Source organism: Camellia sinensis, chromosome 14 (assembly GCF_055761805.1).
Source record: "Camellia sinensis isolate YWXY chromosome 14, ASM5576180v1, whole genome shotgun sequence".
Lineage (NCBI taxonomy): Eukaryota > Viridiplantae > Streptophyta > Magnoliopsida > Ericales > Theaceae > Camellia > Camellia sinensis.
The window spans coordinates 131,942,207-131,952,665 of NC_138974.1; the positions used below are offsets into that span (position 1 = coordinate 131,942,207).

General features: G+C 36.1%; 1 protein-coding gene across 1 annotated transcript; it reads left to right on the plus strand.

The window, feature by feature from the left end:
• Positions 1-7,187: 7,187 nt before the first annotated feature.
• On the plus strand, positions 7,188-10,165 carry LOC114295538 (dephospho-CoA kinase; the record flags this gene model as incomplete). The annotated part of the gene is made up of 5 exons (XM_082904225.1): positions 7,188-7,355; positions 7,919-8,008; positions 8,086-8,142; positions 8,819-8,964; positions 9,602-10,165. Coding segments are annotated over 5 exons (897 nt in total), but the record flags the coding sequence as incomplete, so codon positions are not given.
• Positions 10,166-10,459: the final 294 nt, after the last annotated feature.

The window sequence follows — 10,459 nt, forward strand, 5'->3', positions numbered from 1 at the left end:
TGTTTCGAATGTAGGACAAATAAGCTAATTTCATTGGCTTGCTTGGTCATGCTGTGCAGATATTTGCTGCATTAACTGAGTACGAATTGTGTCCACCATTTGAGTGATAGGAAGATTACGTGCTTCTTTAATCCAGTTATTAAATGACTCCGTTGTATTGGATGTCATCTCTCCATAACGCATGCCCCTACACAATATCACAAACATTGTACAATACAGAATTTAACAGGTCTGAACATTCACATTGACAGATGTGAACATTAACATCATTCGCAGTGAATATTATATGCTTATTATGTTGTTAACTTAAATGATAGACATATGTGAATGTTAACAACAACATAATATGACAGGTGTGAACATTCACATCTGTAATACATTGCATGACTGTTTAATAAATTAACAGATGTGAACATTCACATCATTCATCATTAGCAGATGTGAACATTCACATCATTAACGTTGAACATGAAACACAATTGGACGATCATTACCATTCTAAACTGAAAATTCACATCGCTACCATTCTAAACTTGACAAATGGAACACTTTAGGAAACTATTACTTGAAGTATGAATTTGCCCAGTGCTCAGGTGCCAAGTCCTTGAAAAAATTATGTGCTCGTTGTTTACCCTCATCTTTTAATTTTGCAAGCTTTTCATGGAACCCTACCACAGTTGGCTCGTAAGCACAATCACCCAAACTACTTACTAGGTGATCCCTGAATCCATTATCAATTCCTTTCATTCGGTCTCTTAAATTGCTCTTCAAGTGTTGTAAGCAATAACCGTGGTGAGCCGATAGGAACACCTTTGGCATAGCTTCTAACAGACCAAGATTACGATCCGAAATAAAAGTAATCTAGCGCTTACCATCAACAACCTTCCCAAGTTCGTGCAAGAACCACGAGCAATTGGCCGTGGTCTCTGAATCAACAATCGCAAATTTAACAAGAAATAGACCTACAACACAACACCATTACACAACTGTTCACAATATTCCAAAGTGAATAGAAAACAATATAAATGAAACAGGTCATGTAAATGTTTATATCTATATTGCCCTATTACTATTGTTATTTTTGGATTTTGGTTCGTAAACATCAATGATGTGAACATTCACATTAACGACCATTGAGAATTCATTGTTAATTGTTAAGTCATTGATAATGTGAACATTCACAGTACTGTTCATTAATGGGTAAACTGACATTAGTGCACACTGATGTGAACATTCACATCAGAGCATACTAATGTAAATGTTCATATTACTTATAATTTCTCAATCACTCATATTTTGTTGTTGTTCACATCAATGTGTATTGATGTAAACATTGACATCAATGTAACTATTGACATGAATAGACAGCTAAAAAAAATACTAACCATTGTTTTTGTCTTTCGCCGTTGTCGCAAGTAGCTGACCTTTGTACTTTTCTTTGAGGAATGTTCCATCTAGGAATGATAAAGGCCGACAAGAATTGAACCTAGAAATACACGCAGCGAATGACACAAAGAAACGACAAAACTGTTGACTACTCGCATCATAGTCAATATTGACATAACTCTCCGGATTGTAACGCATCACAGCATCCGAATACCATTGCAGTTGATCAAACGATAATGAGTGATCTCCATGAATACCAGCCTTTGCTTTCTCCACGCCCAACCATACCATATGGTAACTCATATCTAGCCCATAATCCCTCTTCAAAATAGTCACTACCTCACACGGCCGAGTCAACGGCTTGTCTCTCACAATTTCAGATATAGTACTCGGCACCAAATCCGATCTAACTCTCGGATTCTTCGATGTTCGGACATCCGTACCACAACTATGCTCATCACTAAACCTCTTGATGTAGAAAAAATCATTTGCTCGTTGTGCTCTGCAATGCATAGTCCACAAGCAGCCTCTTTCCTCATGCATCGCACACACAGCAGTAACTCTTGTTGTCTCGTTCTTGACATACGTAAACTGAAACCCACATTGCATGGCATACTTACATAAAACATCACAAAATTCTTATGCACCTCTAACAAACCGTTGTCCCACATGCGAAATACCATTTGCCTAAGGGGCTGACAACAGCACCTTCTCCTTATGGTGGCAAAATCTCCGTAGTGCATCAATTTCTTCCTTAACCCCCACACGCAGCTATCCCGAGCTACTTAACTGACCAATATCACTTTTCAACTCAACAATAACTTCTACATGTTGTACCCTCATTGATTTAGCAAGTAGTAACATGTTCTGAAATTCTTCCTCATTGTCCAAATCACACCTATTAATCCAAGGTAATCGACCGAACAATGAAATAGAACCAGCAGACAACTCACCTCATTTTTCACACAAACAGTCCACCAAACGCGAATAACACTGTAATGACCTCCATCCTCGTCTTAGCCATGTTCATGTGCATCTGTATGATTTTGTTTTGTTAAGCTTGCATTTGCAGATTTTGACTTGTTTTGCCTAAAGTAAAGGTCGCTGTCTTGTTTTGTGCTTGTGAGATTTGCTTGAGTATTGCTTGTATGCTTTGTTCCTTGCTTGGTGTGTGTAGCCTAGGTCACACCCTTGAACCTCTTATACTTAGGACCATCTTGGAACCGTTTTGGTTGACCTCCACCTTCACCCTGGCATATTGGCCGAGATGTCATCATCTAGGCCGAGATGTGTATCATCTAGGCCGAGATGTTATCATCTAGGCAACCAACATCCTTGATCCTTGCACTTAGTGATCTTGTTCCTGGACTGGTATGACCTAGACCGAGGTGTGGCACATCTAGGCCGAGGTGTGGCACAGCTAGGTCAAGTGTTATCCTTCCTAGCCGAGATCATTGAGACCTTACTTGTTGAAGCCTATGTCTTGATCCGAGGTCATTGCCTTGTCAGAGTATCCTTGTCACCTTGCTTGTTATACACACTTTGTCATACTCTTGTCTTGTCATTTTGTCATCCTTTTGAGAAGACCCAATCCGGCGTTGCCACGTGTCCCAACAGAGGGTTAAGTCAGGTACTAGCTGAGAACCCATATCATTTTGTGTCATACCTTTTGTATTGTAGAGAGAAAAGCTCTAGGAAGAGGAAGAGGAGTTTAGAGTGAGAGAACTAGATCCCAAGCTTGATCTTTAGAGTATGAACCGTTAGATCCGTGTTTTGAGGTTAGATTCTTGATCTACTCTTGTTGTTCTTTGTATATATATGATCACATTGCATGATCTAGCATGATACATGAGCCATGCATTGATTTAAAGTTTGGTTTTAGACAGAGAAAATAATGTTCTTGTATTCTTCAAGGAAAACCATATTTTGATCTGAAAGTTTGTATCAAGTTCCATATTTTTGTGTTTGTTTTCAAGAAGATCTTCAATTACGGGTACCCAAGTTTATGTTTTTGAACTCATCTCATGAAATCTCATATTTTGGAATAAAAGTTATGAATCTAGCATTCATGTTTTTCATGTTCATGTTCTTCATGTTCTTCAAGAGGAAACCCAGATTTTCTAGACTTCATTTCCCTAAGTGTGGTCGTCGAGACCCACTCTTGCCTAGATCTCGCACCTAGGCCTAGGAGACCACACCTCGGCCAAGAGGTGTGGGACCTCGGCCAAGACTTGGTTGGTACCTAGCATATTTTCCCGAAATGAGAAACAGTGTTTTAACTCCCAGCACATGTTTTGCTTTGTCTTGACTTAGTTTTGAAAGAAATGCCGGGATCATTTACACTCATGTAAAGCTTGTTCTAGGGATGCATTTCATATCCATCTTTGAGCATCTCTTCTTGTCTTCTTGAAATGCATTCAATGAGATTTATTATGTACTTGTAGGCCTTGGATTCTTGCCTTAATCCCTGCACCCGAAAAGCTATGTGAGTGGTATTTTTAATAAAGCTATGTTATAATGTTTTGATAAAAGCTTTGTTTTGCTTTGTTTTGGAAAAGTGTTTGATTAAGTATGAATGATTATTTCTAGTTTTGTATTAAGTATTATCTTGTTTTGATGACATTCTTGGAAGGTCCTTAGTGCTAAAGGACTATAATGCAACTAGTATCCTTGTTTGAGATATCTCCCTTGCCACCGACGGTTTTGTACGGGTGGGTTTGCCTAATCGATTCCGGGTCGATTATTCCCTTGTTTTGTCAGGAATGTCATCCCTTGTATTATATTGATGCTAGTAAGCATCCCTTGAAACTTTAAAAGACTCGATAGATGAACTTGGTTCATCCTTTGATTTGTACAAGATATGCTATGTATTGTTTTGATAAAGATCTCGAATATCATTCATTCAAATCTTTATTACTAATATCATTCATTGAGTATCCAAGCTCACCATCTCCTTATATATGTAGGTGACGAGCAAGAAGACGGTGACGCCTAGATGTATTTTGCAAGGTGTGTTCGGATTCATATTTTGCTAGCATCTTGAAGATTATGCTTCTTAGTTTTGTATTCCATGTCTTTTGTATATGTCGGCTTGAGAAGCCTTTTGATCAAGATGTAACATGTACTTTATTTTATTTGTATTCAAGTTGTAAACCATGTTAAATTGTACGTCATTTCATTTGACTTATGCACAGCTCTTGTGAGATTTAGATTTAATTTATTACTTCCGCACATGTAAGTCTCATATGTATACTCTGATTGTGTGTGACTTAGTAAGTTGGCCTTTGGTAATCTCGGATTATTGGCCATCATGGCACCATTCTACTAGGAGTGGAATGGGGTCGTGACAAACACAATGCACGGGCAACATTTATTACAGTTGTACTGCAACCATATGTACACACCAACATCATAAATGTATCAATCTCCTGTAAAAACATAACAATACAACAATCAACAATAATCCAAAACGATATGAAAATTCACATTGTGCAAAAATTAGATGACTACGTGTAAAAATCCATAATTCACATTAACAAGATGTGAATATTCACATTGATACATATATTCTGAATTATATCACTCACACAGAGCCTTATTAAACAAACATCAAAGTAAAGTGAGAACATCCACATTCTTCACATAATATTAACATGATGTAAACATTTACATTGATGTATATACTCTGAATTATATCACCCACACAGAGTCTTATTAAGCAAACATCAAAGTAAAATGAGAACATCCACATTCTTCACATAATATTAACACGATATAAACATTCACATTGTTCCATATACTCTGAATTATAGAACATCCACATTTATCACTAATCTGATGACCTCCCTTCCACAGGACCACGATGTAAACATTCACATTGATCCATATACTCTAAATTATATCACCCACACAGAGCCTCATTAAGCAAGCATCAAAGTAAAGTGAGAACATCCACATTCTTCACATAATATTAACACGATGTAAATATTTACATTGATATATATACTCTGAATTATATCACCCGCACAGAGCCTCATTATGGATACATCAAAGTAAAATGAGAACTACATATTCTTCACATAATCTGAATGACCTCCCCTCCACAGGATCACGTGTGATGCATATAATTGAAAAAACAGAGCATCCGATCCATATCAATAAAAAAATAGAGCATCTAACCCATTATACAAATCAAAACATGAAGTGAACATGTATTCATAACCAAAATGATACTAACCTTAATCATGCAATCTTACAATCGTCCAGTAACTCGAAAACAACTGCTTTGAAGTAGTTATACTCCAGAAAATATGACAACCGAATACCTTCAAATTCGTTGTCTTCACTTGAAAATTACCGAACCAGACTACAACATCAACAATGAAACCCTAGCACATCAAAGCCTCAGAACGAGCATACAAGATAGAAACGTATCAATCTGAATTAGAATGATGATGAAAAGCGTAAAGATAGAAACTGTCAAAACTGAATCAACGAAAAAACAGGGAACGTGTTATGCATTAACACAGTATAGATATATATATATATATATATATATATATATATGGCATAATAGTCTAAGTAAAAATACAAAATTAGTAAAATAGACTTTATGGAATAAAAAGAAAAGTATATGAGACTAATCAGGTTGTAATATTTCTTTGTAGACCTAATGGGTTATAACAACTCTAAAATGGATTTATCAATAAAAATCTCTATATTTTTCGTATTTTTGTGTATTTATTAGTTTTTATTTTTCTTTTTCACAAATATTTTACTTTTTAGATACATCTAAGTAAAATGCATCTAAAAAAGTAAAAAAAAATACTTAAAATTTTAAAAATATTCATTAAACACAAAAAATAAAAAACTCAATTTTCAAAAAACTTAATTCAAAAAACTCAAACCAAACACACTGATTTATTTTTTTGATTCAACCTCAAACATTTTTTTTCTCCATTTAATAAACAATTGATGATATGACCCATTTCTTGAATATGCACGAGAGCACCGCAAGTTTCCCATATTTTTGGGGGGCAAAATGGGCTTCTTGATCACGATGACGGTCAGTTTAATGGCAGTCATCAACTTATTATTATATATAAATTTCTAAGTGAAGTTGAGGCAGTGAAAGTTAAGACTGTATATAATAACGCTAAAATTGTCAAAATCGCACCGAACTAAGTTGAACCGTGCATTTTTTTGTTTATGAAAGTTTATTAGGCAGGTTGTAGGTTCAAGAAAGGGGGGTTAGCACAGTAGCAATTTATCAAAACCAACCCGCCATATATCGACTCGACCCGTTGTTTCCTTCTAGCTACTACTACTAATAAGGTAAACTACTAATAAGTCTTAATAGTTGAACTTAATTCCTATCAAATCCTGTTGAAAATAAATCTTAATAAAATCATCACAAAAATAATTTTTTGTGATGATTTTTGCATATGTCATTAAAAATTGACAATTAGTGACCTTTTTTTTTTGTCACGATTTTTATAAATTGTCGCTAAAACCTACAATTAGTAACATTTTTTTGTAATGAATTTTTCAAACTATTAGCGACTTTTTTTGTGATGTTTTAACTGTCGCTAAAATTTATAATTAATGACATTTTTTTTATGATAATTTTTAAACTGTCGTTAAAAATTAATAATTAGTGACTTTTTTAATAGTAATCTATAAAAACCTTTTTAATTATCATAATAAATTCACTTATTAACATAAGTCTCTAGCCAATATATGTATACCAGGTTACGTTATCAAACTAATTGTAAACACACTAACAAACACACACCCACTAATTCTCATTAAGCGTAATTCACACCCCCAATCCATCTCGTTTTATTCGTCGTCTGTTGCTTTTCGTCTCCCCGATCGGCGCCACTAGCCTTTCTGCCACTGCGCCACCGCCACCGCCACCGCCGCCGCTTCAGCTCTTCGCTCGTCGTCGCCGCCGCTCTTCGCTGGTGGTACGTAGCTCTCTCTCTCTCTCTCTCTCTCTGATCTTTCCCTTTGCTCTTCTCATGCCTGTATTTAGGGTTATTCAGCTTGGATTATGAAATTGCGATATTGAGATTGAGATTTTAGGGTTTATTTTAATTTCTTTGGGTGTGGTTTTTGTTTTTCTCTGCATTTGTTTTCTTCTGGTTAGCCATCCTACATCAAATGTAATGTCAGGTATTTATTCATGATCCAAGTGGTAACACTGATTGAGTCCAACAAATCCTCACAACTTTGTGTCCAGAACTAGTGCCATAAGTGGCTTTGTGGACCTTAAAATTGGGGCAAACCACGGTAGGGACAATTGTTAAAATCGAGGAAGATGAAGATAATACACCTTACTCTGTTGTTACTGCTCTTAACTTGAGAAGATATTAGGCAAGCAACAAACATTTTTAAAATTTATCTATTAGTGTTCCTTAGTTGCTTAGCATTGTCTTTAAAATTGTTGCAATGGTGTTCCTTACATGTTCCCATTTTGATTTATAATTGGTTTCCTTTCTTTCTTTTGGGTTTCTGATTGAACCTACAGCATAAGAATACTGGACAGAAAGAAGCAGCAAGTAACAGTAGTGAGGAGGCTGTAGTATATGTTAAGTCAGAAGATGATTTTTTTTATCAGGTACCAGTTTATTGCTATACAGAACTTGTACCAAGTCCACAATAAATTTCCTGATTAGTTTTTTGGATCCATTTCAGCTCAGTTCATGGTCCTTTAGGTTCCCATTGCACACTCAGCAGCTTGCATCTCATGAGGTAAGTAGCAGTGATCTCAGCGATTTGAATTATATTTTTTATAAACCGTCAATCCGCCCAAACCGCAAGTCAAAACCGTCATTATTTGCCAACTGAATTGCCGGTTTTTGATAAGAAAAATGGCAATTTCTGATGACACTTTTATCAATCTGCTATCCGCCGTATGATTTCTATTTTTCTCCTAAACCGCACCGACTTGCACCCCGCACACACCTAGCAACCGACCTATTAGTACATATAAAAATCTAAGCGAAGTGCAGGCAGTGAGAGCAGGCAGGCAAACAAAGAATCAATTTGGACTACGCCGAATTGGCAAGTAGTCTGTATTATTCTTGTGTATTCAATCACCATCATCGAAAGAGGGGTTGTGTGGAGATGAGGATAGTAGGGTTGACTGGTGGAATCGCATCAGGGAAGAGCACTGTCTCCAATCTTTTCAAGTCTCATGGCATCCTCGTCGTCGATGCCGACCTCGTCGCTCGCGTAATTTCATCGATCTATTTCCTCTCTTGAAATTCATCTTCTTAAACCCTAATTTAAATTATTTTTTGAATTTTGATTATATGATTTGTAGCATCCTATTTCTATACTTGCTGACTAGGTTTGTATCAAAGTTCACTTTAGAAAAGGCACCATTTTGTCAATGTTAATAAATGCAAGGGGGTTTAATTCACAGGATGTTCTAAAGAAAGGCACTGGTGGGTGGAAGAAGACTGTGGCAGCATTTGGTGAGGATATTTTACAGGAGAATGGACAAGTTGATAGGCCAAAGCTTGGCCGCATAGTATTTTCTGATCCCGACAAGCGCCAACTTCTTAACAGGTGCACAGATAGTTTGGGTCTATTTGAATATCCAATGCATAATGAATTAATTGTTTTCTTTTCTACATTTCATATCATTTGGATGTAGTAAAGTACTAGTTTTGTTTTCTAATCTGCATGCGTCTAATGGATGTCATGTCTGGCTTGTTTCTAGATTATGGGATATTAGTATTAATTTCTTATGCTCTAATTATATGAAATTGTATGTCTGCAAGGTTTAAATTGACACCCCTTGTTAAGGACTGCATTTAGCATTGGTTTCTTTTTAACAAAATTGGTAATGAAATGCTCAATTAGATAATAATAATAAATAAATAAATAAAAACAAACAAACATATGTAAACAAAGTGGTTTCTATTACTCCAAGCAGATTCTTTAGATTACTTTAGCAAGCATAAGCAATTCTTTTAAAGCCCTGTCAGGTTTGAGCGTTGAAGTTCTGATATGACTATCATTGTCAAATTGAGTATTTTTTTATTTTTTTTGGTTGGGGGATGATAGTTAAATTATCCCCGTTAAAAACTTTTTGGCATTGCCACAAGTTTTGCTTGGTTCTAGATCACAAGAGAAATGATGTGGTATGATAGGTGTTAATTTTTTGACTAAGTTTTGGCCTTTGGCTATTATATCTTTGCAGGCTATTGGCACCTTATATTTCATCTGGTATTTTTTGGGAAATTTTGAAGCTATGGTTGAAGGGCTGTAAGGTTATTGTTCTTGATATCCCTCTGTTGTTTGAGGCCAAGATGGACAAGTGGACAAAACCCATTATTGTTGTGTGGGTTGACCCTGAAACACAGCTTCAGCGACTTATGGCAAGAGACAGAACATCCGTTGAAGATGCCAGAAACAGGATACAAGCTCAGATGCCTCTGGATGTGAAAATTACCCAGGCAGACATAGTGATTGACAACACTGGATCGCTAGAGGAACTGAATGAATGTTTTCAGAAGGTAGTAGTCCAGGTCACAAAGCCCTTGACATGGACAGAATTTGCCCTTTCCAGGCAGGGAGCTTTAGTGGCTTTTATATCAGTTTTTGTTGGTGTTATCATATGCAGGAAAGCTTTATAATGGCGGTGTTGATTATGATAGACTTACCCTTCATCTCTTTGAAATGTATCTCTGCTTTATTTAAATGGGTTGTATTCACAATGTAATTGAGGAAATAGAAGGCTGCCAAGGCAGTACATTCGTTGAAATGTGGAATTTTGTGTTTGTTCAGTGGAGAATGATTTATGGAGTCACATTTTGCAATGCGTATTTTGTCTTAAGCTTCTAAGTTCTTTTTTATTTAGTCTAATTATTATCCTGTTGAGCTAATTACTTGAAAAGCAGGCAATGTTCTTTTAGAAGATTTTACGATGGATTATTTGGAAACTGATGACCTTCCATTTTATGTATTTTAAGGCTGGAAAAGTAAAGTGCTGTCAACGGACTGCAATGTGACCTTAAAATTGCCCAGGTATCACATTCAAAATTTACATTTCTTGATG